Source organism: Aotus nancymaae, unplaced genomic scaffold (genome assembly GCF_030222135.1).
Source record: "Aotus nancymaae isolate 86718 unplaced genomic scaffold, 86718_ANA_hifiasm-v0.15.2.pri h1tg000006l, whole genome shotgun sequence".
Classification (NCBI taxonomy): Eukaryota; Metazoa; Chordata; class Mammalia; order Primates; family Aotidae; genus Aotus; species Aotus nancymaae.
In genome coordinates, this window is record NW_026988417.1 from 72,966,564 (window position 1) to 72,983,256 (window position 16,693).

General features: G+C 32.9%; 1 protein-coding gene across 2 annotated transcripts in view; it reads right to left on the reverse strand.

Moving 5' to 3' along the window:
• Positions 1-16,693, reverse strand: part of ANTXR2 (ANTXR cell adhesion molecule 2) — a 161,714-nt gene that overhangs the window by 127,235 nt on the left and 17,786 nt on the right. For both annotated transcript variants that reach the window (XM_064368337.1, XM_021669637.2), the window contains exons 5-7: positions 16,333-16,440; positions 16,121-16,189; positions 15,220-15,300 (exon numbers count right to left, since the gene is read on the reverse strand). In XM_064368337.1, the coding sequence (XP_064224407.1) occupies positions 15,220-15,300; positions 16,121-16,189; positions 16,333-16,440 (258 nt within the window). The remainder of the gene's footprint in view (positions 1-15,219; positions 15,301-16,120; positions 16,190-16,332; positions 16,441-16,693) is intronic.

A 16,693-nucleotide genomic window follows, 5' to 3' on the forward strand; every position in this document is an offset into this window, starting at 1 on the left:
ATCTTTAAAAACTTGGACATAATTCAGATAACAAGACTCTGAAGGAAATATAAAAGAAAATTTTTGCAAAGGAATATGGAGCTAAAAATGTTCCAACTAAGAAAAATGGGCATTATAGCCATAGCCTTGGCCAATCTGAGATAACACTGACAACAGTGAACCATCATCAAAATGAAAGGTCAAAGGAAAACACAAAGCTCCAAAATCTATTTTGTCTTCTATCAGTCCTAAAGGAATTTATCTTAAATCATATCTTATTAAGGAGACTAAATGCATCATTCGGTTTACAATCTCTTTATTAGATGTTTAGCCATAGCTTTAACAGCATTACTGAAAAAATATTTCAAGTACCCAGGAAAATTATGAGATATTTAAAGATTACATCCACTGGCAATAGAAACCATTATTCTACAATTCATTAGAATAAAGTAAATCAAAAAACTACAAAAGGATTTTCTAAAAATCATGTTCAAAAAATATGCAACCAGAATGACCTCAGTGAATTGGTTACATTATATTTTTCTCTCTTCTACCAGTACGGACCATAACTCAATCAGATTTCACAATATTTAAGATAATTATGCATATGTTGACTTGATCTTTTAATTTGATCCAATGCATCAAAACATTTCTAAATAAATGAGAGAGTTCCAATAGCAAGATCAAATGAGCAATTCTCCTAAGGAGATCTCCTTAAAGCTGAAGAATAAACACCTTCAATGACTGTTGACAATCTACATCTTTGAAGCCAGGCCCTCTATATCCCCTATGAGGTATTTTAAAGAAGAGGTTCAGGGTGATTCAGCAATTTATGTTATATTAAAGTCTGATATTAATGAAATCAAGTTAAATTAAGCAGAGTTTAAGGATAGCTAACGTTGGATATATCCTGCAGTAAACAGTATAACGTATTTGTTAATAATACATTTACATTAGTTTAATATTCATAATTAATTATTTTAATAAAATAATTTCTAAAAATAATATAATTGAATGGAAAAATGACTCAGGTAACACATTCATTGAAAAGCATGCAATTCTGACATGCAGTTATGACACAAGTCATAACATTGGTATCACTATCTAACATCATCTAATTGAATTTCCATGGTATGTGCTCCTCTAAAGTTTGTTTTATTTAAAAAAAAAATCTCTTGGGACTTTAAATTATATTATTTAAGTGTATAACTCGCCTCTTCTACTAGAAGAGGTGAGTTATTTGAGGAAATAAATGAGATTGCATTATACTATACGGCACATTCAGGGCTTCACACATTGTTCTGTGCCTGGAGTACAACCAATAAATGTTTAAAGAATAAATATTGAATGCATAAATTAATGAGGATATTAAAAATGTTTTATTAACAAACCAAGTCATATCAGGACACAGATGAGTCAGGTTAAAGTTAATTTATGTGAAAAAGCAGCTAGTTCTTCCATAAATAATGAATGTCGGAAATCCAGAAATCTATAATTTGAAACAAACTTCACCAAAACCATTTCCAAATGAAAAATAGAAGGAGAAGAGTAAGAAAAGAGTTTATGCATTTTTAGAAAATAAAATGTGTTCAAAATTTGTTTTTTTATCTAGAGTTTATCATGTTTCAATATTAAGAAAGCAACAACTAGAGATAAAAATAATTTGATGTTTGAATGCAAGTAGTTTACACCATAAATTTTTTGAACAGTTTTACAAAAACAAAATAGTTCATAGTCTATTCTCACCAAGTAATATACAAGTTGAAATGTTCATGATATCAAAATGGATGAACAGACATTTCTCAAAAGAAGACATACAAGTGGCCAACAAGCATACGAAAAATGCACAACATTGCTAATCATTAGAGAAATGCAAATTAAAACCACAATGAGATACCACCTCACATGAATCAGAATGGCTATTATTAAAAAGTCAAAAAACAACAAATGCTGGTGAGGTTGTGGAAAGAAGGGAATGTTTATACACTGCTAGTGGTAATATTAGTTTAGCCATTGTGGAAAGCTGTTTGGAGAGTTCTCCAAGAACACAGAACTGTCATTTGACCCACCAATCTCATTACTGGATACATATCCAGAAGAAAATAAATTGTTCTGCCAAAAAGACACATGCACTCGCATGTTCATCGCAGTATTGTTCACAATAGCAAAGCCATGGAATCAACCTAGGTGCCCATCAACAGTGGACTGGATGAAGAAAATGTGACACGTAGAAACCATGAAACAAAATACAGCCATAAAAAAGAATAAAATCATGTCCTTTGAGGCAACATGGATGCAGCTGGAGACCATTATCCTAAGTGAATTAATGCAAGAAAATAAAACCAAAGACTGCATGTTCTCACTTATAAGTGAGAGCTAAATATTGGGTACTCATGGACATAAAGATGGGAACAGCAGACACTGGGGAATACTAGATGGGGGAGGAAGGAAAGGAGATGAAGATTGAGAAACTAGCTGTTGGGTACTATGTTCAGTACCTGGGTGATAAGATCAATTGTACTCAAAACTTCAGTATCATGCAATATACCTAGATAACAAACCTGCACAACCTGCACACGTACCTCCCAAATCTAAAATAAAAGTCGAAAAGAAAGAAAAGACAGAATAAAGCAAACTTAATCTATTATATTAAAACTGTCATCTCCAAACAACTGACAAAGAGGACAAACATTCTAAACACTCTGGTTAATTTTTGCCAAATTAAATAATATTACTGATTGACTGAACATTCAATCAGGTGTCCCATCCACAATAACTGGTGAATTATCTTTAATATTTTGCACCTCCATCATTTGTACAATAGAGAAAATTGTAATTTTCCTCTAATATGTGCTGTCACCTGTCTTTATTATGTCTCAATAGTAAAAGAAAATAGTTTCTACTAAATAACAGTCTTAGTTGACATTAGAGAGAGCTAACAGCGTCATAGACCAATAGATCTGTTCACCCAAAAAGTAATATTAGTATTAAGGAGTACTTATAAATAAAAAAAAATTACATACCTTATTACCTAATCTCTAGTATTAAGTCCTCAAACACAAACATAGATGACAGAAAGTCAAATTTTCTAAATTAATTAAGTATAAATATCAGAAGTCCAAAATTCAAAAGAAATTCTAATATAACAGTTAACCACTCGTTGGGCACTTATGTTTCAGCAACTATGCAAAGTGCTTTATATGAATTTTTTCAGTTAATCCTCATAAGTCTAATAAATAAATATTTTTTATCCTTGTTTTATAGATGAGGAAACTGGGGCTTGGAGAGATTTTTTTAACTGCCCTAGAATAATTAGCTCTTAACTATCAAGCCAGATGTTCCCAGGTTTGATTGAGTCCAAAGCCCATTCTTCTAGCCAGTGCCTTCAATTATCCTCCAAGTGTGTGTGATGGATAATCTAACTATTACAAAATTTAATTCTTAACAAACTAGTGAAATGTATCTGCCTGTTTTTCCTGGACTCCTGTAATGCTACCAAAAACAATCTAAAATCTGGCTTGTTCCTTATCCTCAAAAGCGTACCACTAAGCTTTCACTTTTATTTGTTGGGATTTTTTTTCCTCTTTTCTCAATTTATTTAAAATTTTTATTTAAAGTTCTGGAGTACATGTGCAGGATGTGCAGGTTTGTTACATATGTCAACATGTGCCATGGTGATTTGCTGAACCTATCAACCTGTCACCTAGGTATTAAGCCCACCATACATTAGCTCTTTTTCCTAATAAACCCCACCCCCACCCCCAACAGGCCCCAGGGTGTCTTGTTCCCCACCCCGTGTCCATGTGACCTCATTGTTCAGCTCTCGCTTACAAATGAGAACATGCGGTGTTTGGTTTTCTGTTCCTGTGTTAGTCTGCTGAGGATAATAGCTTCCAGCTCCTTCCTTTTTATGACTGCAGCATATTCTATGGTGTATATGTACCACATTTTCTTTATCCAGTCTATCATTGGTGGGCAATTGGGTTGATTCCATGCCTTTGGCATTGTGAATAGTGCTGCAATAAACATACACATGCATGTATCTTTGTAACAGAATGTATGTTTGTTTTAAAATTCCTAATACCATTGACTTTTGATGAGTTAAAATGTTTAATCATCTATGAATTAGTAACTTCTAAGATAGCCAAATATTTAGGGCCATCTCTCTTATTATTATGTTTCTTTCTTGTCTTACTGTATTAATGCTATCTCAAATTTGTTTTGCACGGATAAAAACACTTGTAGTTTTTACCTCTCAGCATCATTCAGAACCTAAAAGACAAAAGAAGCCATACTAGAATAACAAACTACCACAAGCCCTAACTCTGGGGGACACAACAAACACTTAGAAAACTACAAAACCCTGCTTATAAAAATTAAATTTGTAATATGATCTTAGAACACATTTTCCTCATTAATTATGTGAATGACATCTAGGTTTCATATCTCTAAAACTTTAGAACTCACCTGAGTTGGGAACGGAAAAGACATTCAGAAATGTGAGGCAGAAGTTTGGGGGTGTTTTTTTTTCTTTCTCTGTACTTTTTTCTGGATATGCAGCAGACATTGGGTAAATTTTCGATACAGAATGTTAGCCTTTGGTCCTCTCCCCCTCACTGTCTCACCTGGGTTGCTAGACACACAGTTACTTCTTTTCCACATATGCTCACTATATAGGTTTCCTTTATCTCCCAAATATTCCGTTTGAATGTACCTATTCTTATTTCGTGAACACATTCATACTTAACACTGAATGTGAATATGTAAATTGATAATATTATAAACTCAAAATGATGTTTTTTTAAGCTATTAAAAATAACTGTAAATGGAAATTCTGGCAGTGTAACAATTTTAAAGCAAGAAATGCAAGCAGCATGAAAGAAAATCTTCTAATACGGGATCCCAACATTGGAAAAACAGGTCTACCTATGAGGCAAATTTCTCTGTTGTTCCTTTTCTTCATTTCTTTCCCCTTATATTTGTGAATCACAGAGTCTCTAAAACCTTTTTAACCTATGGTTGTTCTCACAGGGCACAGGATAGGCAGAAGATAAAGGTGTGAACTTCCAGGAGGAACCCGTCTAGGCAAAATAGCTATTGGTATACACACTATTTGTAAGACTTGTGCTTATAGTCTGGTGAAAATACACAACAGAAGAGCGTTAACAAGCACTGGGGAAGGGAGTGGAGGATGAAAAATTATTTAGTGGGTACAATGTACATTATTCCATACCAAAAGCTCTGACTTCATCCTGAAACAAAATATTCATGTAACAAAATTATACTTGTACCATAAATTTATACAAATAAAAAATTTTAAAAAACATATTGAGTTCTAAATCCTGATATTTGATATATAAAGTCTGCATTCCAGGCTATTGTGCCATTGAATTAAATGCCTAAAGATAGTTTTATATATTTGATCTCTCAATAACAGTCACTATCCTTTCTCATTGAAACCTTCCCTCCTACTTAAGATGCATTTGTCTTGAATGCCTCCTTTAAAATACCTGGTAAAAAGTCTGTCATGCATTAATATGAGAAACTCAAATCCCAAGTATTTTCCCTTTGCTGAGTTTTTAGGATAAAACTGCTGAATTCACTCCTTATAAATTACAATGACATTTTCTGTGGCTTCTAATTTGTCTTATAAAATTTTGATGCATTATGTGTACCATTCAGATAAGCAAAATACTCTCAAAAGTTTGGTGAATACTGCAAACTAATTTCATGGAATTTTTCTATTTGGCAAGGGAGAAGTGTAGAATAACATATAGTTCTTTATGTATCACTCTGGGTTTGTTTTCAGTTAGCAGCAATCCAGATCCAGCCTTAAGAGTCAGCTGTGACTGCCCTGCCTGCTAACCTCCTTGAGATTATAGATGTTTGGCAGGAGATGAAAGTAGATCCTACCATTGTCCCTTCTCTGCAGCCCAACTTGAAGGAAGCATGAGAACAAGGTTTAAGCCTGGATACTCTAGGAATGTCCCAAATTACTTTGCACTGAGTCTATATCTAGTGTAATATGATCAGGTTTCATGGCTTCACCATAGGCCAAATCTCCTTTCTATGTGACAAGAGGCAGGCATGCCATTCTAGAACCATAATTGTCAAGGTTTGCTGGAGGTTGAGAACCAATGCTAAGTCAGACCGACAAATATTTCAAGAATCACATTGGTCACAAAGAAGTTTCTTATCTTGTTTGTCTATGTGGTTACAATCAAGTTTTTATAATTACTGGATAATAACTGATGGTAAAGATAAACTGCTGGTACTGTCAAGGAAATATCCATAGCAAAAATAAACAGAAAGCATCGGAGGGCATGAGTTTTGTGAACCTTGACTTAATTTCTTCTTTCTTTGAAGTTTCATGATACATGTGGAACCATATTTTGAGATCTTGTAAGTAAGTTCCTGAATATGTTTACATAATAGACACATGCTATAATAACAAATATAGGACACATAAGTAGTAACAAAAGCAATGTTATGGCCTGAAAAACGTATACAGTGGATATAGCTATGGCCTTTTCTTCTAGTATTTAGAATAATATGGGATTTGTGGAGAGTTCTAGTTGGTATAGATCCAAGATAATAATTTATCATGCAATAAAATAAGATGGAGTGATAAAATCAAAATATTATTTAGGACCTATTTTGTCTTTGAAGATTATATTGACTTTGAGAGAAACATCTAGGAACTAGACCTTAGGACTTGAAGATCAAGCATCCAGCTTGACAAAAACAAAACCACTTCCTACAATTAATATAAGCCTAGACATATTTTTAAATCCATATTTTTTTTCTAATTTCTAAGTGGCAACAGGAAGGATATTATTTCTGGAAAATAGAATGCAGCCCATTCCAGAAGAATGAAATAAAAACTTTTAAAATGAATAATGCCAGATATTCAAAGTTCAGTATAAAAAGTATACAGTACAATATCTTCTGAATAGCAGCTGCTCAATGAATGTTTATTCTATTTAATTAAAAAGTAAACACAATACTTTTAAATAAGAAGCATGGGCATTTTGACTGTAAGATAAAAATGGAGTGGGTAGCACTAAGAGTTATGCATGTAAAAAGATACAGAGGTTACTGAGAAGCAATTTAAATTAATCAAATCACATTTTCAGTTAAGCGTAATGAAAAAAATTTATTTGGATAAATTCAAATTTTGGTAATTAATAGTATCTGTAAGGCATATTTGACCAGATCCAAAACAAAATGAAAACAAAAACAATATGAAGAGAAACAAACTTAAGATATATGCTTTTTTTTCCAAGTCTTGTTTTAGATAGACTATATAAAAAGAGAAAAAGGGTATTAAAACCCATTGAATGGTTTCGTCTGTAATAAAATTTTTTAAGATTAACTCTAAATAATAAGGCTTTTTCATCCCCAAAATAGATGATTTGTTTATATACACATTCACATATGCTACCTAAGCGTCTCCAAAATTTTTACAAATCTATTAAAAATTCTAAATATTCATCCCAGCAACAATTATTTAACATTGATTTTGGATCTATAACATCATTGACAACCGATCATCACAGATAATTTACAAGTGCCCTAGATGTGTCCTTAGCAGATAGAAACTGCCAATTCCATGACCCACAGCATGCCAGAAAATATTGGCAAGGGTAATAAAGTCTAAAAAAAAGCAAGTTTATTTCTTTTTTTTCTGACTCATTGAGCAGCTTTCAAAACTACAGGATTCATCCCAATACAAAATATTTCAAGCTTACAATCAAGGAAAAATAAATGAAAAGTATTCATTTTAAAGGAACCAACAAAATGAAGCTTTAGTAATTCGACATCCAACTGCATAAAATAAGCAGCAAAAACAACTGGAAAGGTATTTCTCACCCTCTTGTCTTGTTTCCTTTTTCTATTCAATATTCAGATGTGTGATTTTTATTTTTTCTATGGCTTCCAACATCCCAGACAAATATATTTTTCTCTAAGGGGTAATACTACAATTAAGAAAAATTGTTGTTTTATAATCACATGTTTTGGTTGAGATGTTTCCTTCAAAATGCTTAGAGCTTCAAAATATCAGTTGCTCAATACAGCATGCACCACTCTGACCAATTTCTAAATTTAGATTATCTTCTGCCTTGCAAGTAAGCAAGTAATAAAAGCACACATGACAAATTTCTAAACAAACCTTTACCCTAAGAGATCTGTGGAAGAAGGTAAATCATAATCATCGTCTTTTACTTTTCTGAGCTCCAAATAAAACAGATGCATAGTTTTGATTACATTGTTAATGAACACACTCCCAGATAATAAATCTTTTTTAAAAAAAAATTTAGTTTCTTACACATCTCACAATTGCAATATTTAAAATGAATCATATTAGCAGTCTTGCTCTTTCATTACAACATAGAAAAAATGCCAAAAACAGATGGATTGTGATTGGAAACAAGTTTATCTGCCTCTACTTTTTGATTTTGTTGTTGTTGTTGTCTTTGGTCACTATAAACTCAAAATAATCATTTAATGCTATCTTAGAAAATAAATAAGCTTCCTATAAAAAATGCTTTGAATTTATGAGATAAAATAATAATAAATGGACTATTTCATAATGTAAAGAAATTGTTTCTTGACATAATTTTCACTGTGATGCATACGTTACTTTATATTTCCCCTATTTGCCCACTTTCTTGTTTATTCCATTTGATTTTTCAGAAGTCCAGGATGGCAAATAAAATGTTTCCCTATGCACCAGTAATAGAAAAAATGTTTTATAAATTCTTCTACTAATTTTCCAAACACACATCCTAAAAATCGTAAACTCAGAAAACTCTGGGGACCATATCTATGCTGGTTACACAAAACATAGAAGAGTGTCTTGAACACAACCAGTACCAAACAAATGCTTCTGAATAAAGTGAGAATTATTGTATTTGGTAAAAATGAGGTATAACTGAGAAATTGTACATTTTCCCTCATTATAATGTACACCAAATCGTACATTTGGTCACAAATATTAACCATTTTCTCCACCTTTTCAATTTCATTCCACTCAATTGGATCTGCTTTTAAGAGCAGGTAAGGCTCTACAGGACATCTCCTTTTTTATAGTCCAACAGATTAAAGTTAAGAAATTAAAAGCTGGCATTTAATTTTATCTATGTAGCCAAATGTCATCAGTTCAGTTTAGTTTTCTCACAAAATATCACAAAGCTGTACTTATTTATTCAAAGTGGATTTGCTTTACTTAAACTACAATCTCAACCAAATTTTTTTTAAAAGAAAATAATAATATTATTAAGAAATATTTTCATGCAAATACAAATACAGCATTGGACAGTCGAGGCCAAAATAAGATCAGTTAATAAAACAAATAATTTAAAGGAAACTTTCTATGTTTATTTTCAAGTGGGATTTAGGAGGAATGGGGTTTCTATTTAGAATATATGTCAAAATATTTTAAATGTATTTGAATTATACTGAGCTGTCATTGCTACTGATTTTTTTGTTCCTACCCTGGACTCTTTTTCCCCCTTACACTTCTATGAATAGTACCCCTTTCTATTTAGGAAATTGTTTTCCACTCCATATGTTCCTAGTGAGGCTGTCAATCATAGTACCTTCTCCCTCTCTCCCTTGCCCCCAACAGAATTGGTACAGGAAGGAGCTCATGATTCAACTGAATCAATTAGAGTCCTCATCTGGGACCCTGTATGCTGATGCAGAGACTACAGCCCTCACTTTCCAATATCTTGCTGAGGACCATGTAAGCCTGCAATCTTTTGCAATTACAGTTCACCACTACTCATCTAAACAAGGAATGAGGCAAATAGAAACATAGGCAAAACTTACTAAGAGAGAAGACCTTAAGAACATGATTGATTCTCTGGACTCAGCTGTACCTGAGGTAATTTCCCTCTCTGGACCACCTAGTTAAAGGCCAGTGACATTCTTTTTTTCTTTTCCTTAAACTAGTATTAACTGATTTCTTGTCATGTAAAATCAAAAGAGTGTTAATAAAGTGAAACACAAATATGAGGATTAAATCAAATTTACATGAAATGAGAGGCTAATTTTCTAATGGTGAAATATAACTACATTAGAAAAATATAAAAACATTTGTAAGAATTTGCACAGATTTTTATTCATTCATTTTATTTATCCAATGCATATAGAATCAGAGGTTAATTTTTAATGTTCCAATATACCATAACTATATTATTAAAATATAATAATATTTTTTAAACTTGCATAGATTTTACTTATTTATAATTCAGAAATATGAATTAAGCAATGACTACTTACCCAACACTATATCAAGCATTAGGTAAAAAAACAGGAGTTGGGGGATACAGTTTCAACCTTCATACCATTAATATGAAAGTTGTTCTAATGAAATACCTCATTTACATTCAGTACGAATGATCCTTGGACAAAGAGAAGCCTAGAATAATCTGATTTACAGTTATTCTCACATTATAGCCAGTCCTTTTTAACAGGAGTCCTGGAAATTGATTTGTAGTTTTGAGTAAGGTCTGCTGGTTTTGTTTTGTTTTTCCTATGAATGTATCTTTACAGTTGCTCAGACTCTAGGTTTTTCATCAAACCATGATTCACAAATAGAAGTTTTAACAACTAAGCAGTCAACATTCATACCAGAGTGTGCTAAAATCACTTAAGCTAAGGTATTATCAGAATGTTTATTAGGTACCCTCTTCTATGAAACTGATTTGCCTGAAGAGAAAATGTGTTTGCAATGTTTTCTCATTCCATTAAAATATAGCGTTAGATACTTTTCTTCTTATTTTTTTCTTCTTAGATACTTTTCAAACAAAATAGCAACAGACATTATTGGGAGAAAAAGATTTCACTCCAAAAGTTAAATGAAGCTTATATCTCCAGCACTATGAATGAAGTTACTTTTTGAAATTTTACTTTTCCCTTTAGAAACCATCTAATACAGTTTTATTTAAATGTCTTAAATGTATGGGTGATCGTTCCCTTCCTATTTATGCTTCTATGCTTTCCCATTAGGAACTTAGAAACTCTGGCATTAACTGCCATCACCTAGGATGTAGTGTCTTAATTCTTTGAGACCAGAGTTATTTATAAAACCAGCTTCACAACTGATTTATCTCTTTCTGCTTAATACTTTCTGTGGTAGTCTTACAAAAAAAAAAAAAAAAAAATACATGGGAATAATTTCAAATAGTGCAACATCCCATGGTCCTGTTTTTACAAAAGGGGAGGAAGGGCACAGTACATTTTGATTTTTATTCTTTCCATATTATTCACCCAATCTGCGGTTTTCTTTTATTTTTAATGTTTTCTTCCACAGTGCTGCATTATGAAACATTGAACTAGAACCCGCAGAGTACTCACATCTTAGTCTGACCTTTACTAGTTCAAATAAAATTTCATTTCCAAATATAAATCATGCAATCCCCTTCCCAAGAACATAAAAATAATTTAACATTCCAAAGTTTTAAAGATAATCTGAAGTGAAAAGTGAAAAATAGAATATATATATGTACTTGTGTCTGTGGACAATGGGAGGGGAGAAAGAAAAAGAGGAGGGATAATGACAGTCCTAAGGTTTTCTAGCCTTTCCATTCCACCTGGTGTCTAACTCCATAAAGGACATCCCCTCAACTAGGTTTTTCTTGTCAAGCTCAAATCAACTTCTCCCTCTGCCCTATGCCTTCTTCCATTATGTACAATAACCCTTTTGCCCCATCTGTAAAAACAGCTTTCACTCTAACTATTCTTAGTCATTCATTTTAGTCAGAGCCAGAATACCCAAGTTACTTTTGACTCCTCTCTCTGTCTCTTAAGCCCTATAGCCAGTGAGTTCTCAAGTTCTACTAATATTTTAATGATTCCCAAATTTAACATTTTACTTCTAGTTTCACTGCCCATCCTAATAGTTAACAACAACTAACATTTGACAGCAAATATTTGCTACATCCCTCGGAGCCAGAGCTCGACTCAACAAGAGTCCAAAGACTTTATACCTGGAGGTTTAGCCCTACCCTGTTCTTGACATGATTCTTGCCAGAATAAAGAGGTTATTAAGTGCTTCCCTCATGATCCTTGACCTAGTTTCATTGTGAAAGACAGAATCCTAGTGCCAAGAATAATCCTTAAAGAACTATAATGATCCACTGTTTCTTTCCAAACTACTGAGTTTCTTCTCTGAATTTCTAATTAGTACTATAAATCCCACCACACAAATTGTGGCTCTCATGAAATGTAAGGTCCAGAAATGCTGCATAGCTTTTGTCATGGGAATACTGAATTTTCTTTCCAAGTTGTTAGCTAGATCCTGATCCTACAGCTTGAGGATTCAGTACCAGAGCACGTCCAGATACTTGACTTTGTACAGTATCTAAAAATCCTTGTTGTTATGACTCACCTGCTGAATTTGATCCTCTTCCATGTCAGTGCCATGTCTTTTTATACCTAAGACTTTGTTCAAGAAGACTGGGAGTCATCTCTCTCAGTGGACTGCCCTACAGAAGGATCAGCAGCCCCATCATTAGCCCCTGGTTAGCTTCCTACCATACCTAGCTTTCTATCAATGTTTTAAAGCCAAGCCCTTCTCACTTAGGTCATTTTCAATTGTTATCTCATTTAATTTAAAAAAACAAAACTATGAAATGGAAATCATTATCCCCATTCAACTAAGTATTTTAAAACTCAGAGAGATTACATTACAGGACATACCCCAGGTCACTTGGCAAGAGAGACAGAGTTGGAATTCACATCCAGGTTTTACTATTCCCAAACTCATTTTGTCTCCACTATGTTAGGCTTCCTTTTACCATGTCTCACAAGAACAATGGCAAAAGACTTATAACACATCATCATCTTCCAAATCATCTTGTACATTATTATAAGAGTACACTTCCTAAACCTGCATGGCCATCATATAAATCCCATGCTCTAAATTAATTTTCCATAATTTCCTACTTATTTATGAAATAAGAGCCAATTCTCAAAACAAGTATGTGAAAGTCTCCATAATCTGGATCCAGATGACCCGTCAACATTTATCCCCCATACCCTCCATGATCCAAGCAAACCACACTCTCACCTAGGCCTCAACCACTCAGTTTGGATTGCTCTGTGTTGTTTGTTTCTGATTAAATCTATCCCACTGGTCAGAGTCCAGTAAAATTTCACAATAAAAAGCCTCTCATAACTTCACATTACTCAACCTATCCTGTCTTTATGCCACATTACACTAGAGTCACATTGGCATTTAACACCAAGTACGTTATAAGATTATGTTTTATCCCATAGGGTGACTCACTGAAATTTTCCTTCTCTAAATGCCCACAACACCTGTAAATCTTTCAGGGGACTACCATATTCCAAACCTCAAATAATCATTAATTTCAAGCCCCTTTAGAGAGAATTTGTCTTAGTTAAGTTTATATCCCTTCTTCTAACCTTAACACAATGCCTTAATAGTAAGGGCTCAGTAAATGAACTAATGAAAGAATGAGTTAATTGAGGAGAAAAAGAAGAAGTGTTTTTCTCCAGTATCTACTTGAGATAATGCATTATAAACCTTCTTATGCAACTAGCTAAGATTGGAAATTACATCAATATTCCCCAAAAATGTTACATGCCATGTTTGCTTGAATAGAAATCTAAAGATGCTAAAACAGTGTATTTTCCCCAAAATTAAAAAGGAATGTTTAAATGATTTTCTGAATCAAATACATTTTAGAGAAGACATTAAAATTTTAACATGCAGGATGTTTGTAACAAAGGGCCTTTTCAGTCCCTTGATTCTGAAGTTGTAAAAGACAGAACTACTACAGTGTGTCTTCTTGTTTTTAACTACAATGAAGAAAGGCTCCAAAATAACACTTTCTTAATCTTGCTGATTAAGAAATTAATTCTAGACAATCATGTCTTAAAAATACATGATAACTTACACATTAAGGGGACCAGACCGTCTTGGTCACTGGATTTTAGAGGGAAGAGAAAACAATCAAAACAATAAAAACCATAGTGTCAATTTTTTTCAAAGACTGACTTTAAAAAAATTAATGCACTGACAATGAGGCCAGATGTATTTCAAAAAACAACTAGCAGGAAAAAGAAATTATAAATTTAGCAAATATTCTGCCTTCATAGTGCCATATAACTGAAAGACTTAAATTTTTTTATTTCTTCCATTGATTTAGCTTTATGTAAATACATTCCATAGTATAATTTCACCCATTAGTTTGATAAATCATAAAGAACAGAGGATAGTCTCTTCTATCTCCCCTAACCCTGTTCCATTCTGTACTTACATTTGGTTTGTCTGCTTGAGGTACTGATATGTGATGGAACCACATTATGTTTTCTCTGAAAAGTTCCATTAATTTTTTTAAAAGCCTACATTCTACTATAAAACAAATTCAATAAATCTCACTTTGTGTTTCTAAAAAACACGATCTTTAAAGAGAAATTTAAAATCTCAGAACCAAATGTTAGAAGAAACTGAGATTTTTTTTCCCTCTAAAGATTTTTCAAAAATGCTTTGGCTTAGAGAATATATATTATTCACTTCCATTTTAGGATGATGTTTACCAAAATATCATAAATACTTAATAGTAACTGTTCCTAGTGCTTCTAGCAAAAGGCAGTAAAACGAAACATAAACCTCAGCTGTGAAAGCCCAGGAGTTTTGCTTTGCATTTCATCACTCTCCTTCCCCATACCTGTTTAGGATAGCCCAGATTCTAATGAACACGAGAGACAGCACAACTGAATTCCAAACAGAAATATTATGTGCTCTAGTGAAACTATTAATCATTTAAATGGAAAGAACAATAAATGTAGTCAAATAGCCACTAGTTCAAGTTGCCTGACTGATACAGTTAACAGATACTATATTTGGAGAAAGTAGTAATCACACATTTCAATCCAAATTTTTATTTTAAATGTCTCCTATAAAACTTTCAGGATGTCAAGAAAGTTAACCCCATAATCAAAGGGTGAAAGTGTCTGAGACTTAGAATCTTAAACTTGAAACCAAAAACCCAGTCTCTCAGAACCCAACATGCAAGATTTAATACAAAATGTCAGTTAAAATCCAGATCTTTAGAATTACACTGTTTGCAATACCAAACAAACCTCTTTCTTAATCTCTTTCTTCTAGATAATGACCCCCTGAACCGAATATTAAGATTACTTCTTACAGTTTAAAAAATATACAAAATTATGAGCTCTTCCTACCCCCAGAGAAATACTCACAGAATTAATTATTCCTTTAAGAGCTTGAAATCCACCTTTGACAGGGAAAACTTGCTCCTTGGAATCAGCAATTCTTTCAAGCTTTAGAAAGAAGGTGAAGACTTAATTAAGGAGTGGCTGACACATACAACAATTTATAAACTTCATTGCATTTCAGTTATGCTCATCTGAAAAATTAATTCACAAGATTAATTTACCATTGTGGTCTGTGTTCAAGGTCAGGAATTGAAGGTGAGGACACTAGTGTTACTCTAAATGTTTTACCACGAAATGAACTGAGATCAGTCATAGTACCATTAAGTTGGCCCCAAGAGCAATTTCAAAACAGTTCAGAGCTCTAATAACCGTCAACAGCATAAGACTCAGGAGTCTAAGCCAGGCTCAAGCAAAATTTTAAATATAAAATAACTTTGTAAGTGAAACATTTTCTAAGATATAAACCCTCAAACCTCATGAAAAAAAGATGGTTTGTAAGAAAAATTTTCAAATTTCCATTAGATGGACTTCTGAAATTCCTGCATACCTGAGAGTCAAATTTTAAATAAAATCGAAATTCTAACATTATAATATATATGACACTATATATTACATATAAGATAATATTTTGTTGATTAAGTGAAACAGGAATATGTGTATCACTTCAAGCCAAATGTTTATCTTATATTATTTTACCAAACCAAACAATTGTTTAAGGGGTTTCAAGTTTCATTTTCAGTAACAAAACCTATCAAAATTCTTGCATTATTAAGGTAGAGCTCAAAACCTACAGTCATTTCTACAGAAAATCTTTAACAATCGACTAGTGTCACAACGTCATCAGTGAAAAGAATTTGTTAAACTATCCTTAAGACAATTATGTGATTTTTTTCAGATTAAAGTTTTCAGATCTCTTGTAACTCACCTGAGCTTGTTCAAAATCAAGGACACCAACACAATAAACACTAGCCCCAAGTGACCTGGATATCTTCGCCTATGGAAAAAGAGGAGGGAGAGAGAGAGAGAAAGAAAGAGAGGAGAGGGAGAAAGTGAATTATTCAAATATCAAGCTATACATTCCGAGACACACAGCAATATACAGTGGGGTGTAGAGAACAGTCTCAGTTCAATACTCACCTCTTTCTCTGCATATGATGGCACCAGACCGTCCAACTTGCCATCTGTCAGAGCAATTATGATACTGGAGGTTTTCAAGCCTCCTGCTTTCTGAATTTGTTCATTCGCCTGAAAATGAAGAATAATTATCCAACTCACAATTTAATTTTAACTTTTAACCAGCATGTTCCATCAAGCTGAATTTGTAAGTCTGACAAAATCAAAATATTACTGGCTAGCTTTTAAAACAGGGTAATTTGTGTTAACTATTTTATTTGAAATATGCATATATTCACATTACAGAGTAGTTACTATTGGGTTTAAATTATATAGATTTTTAGCTGTGGCTGCTTAATCTTAATATAACCACAAGGGAAATGGC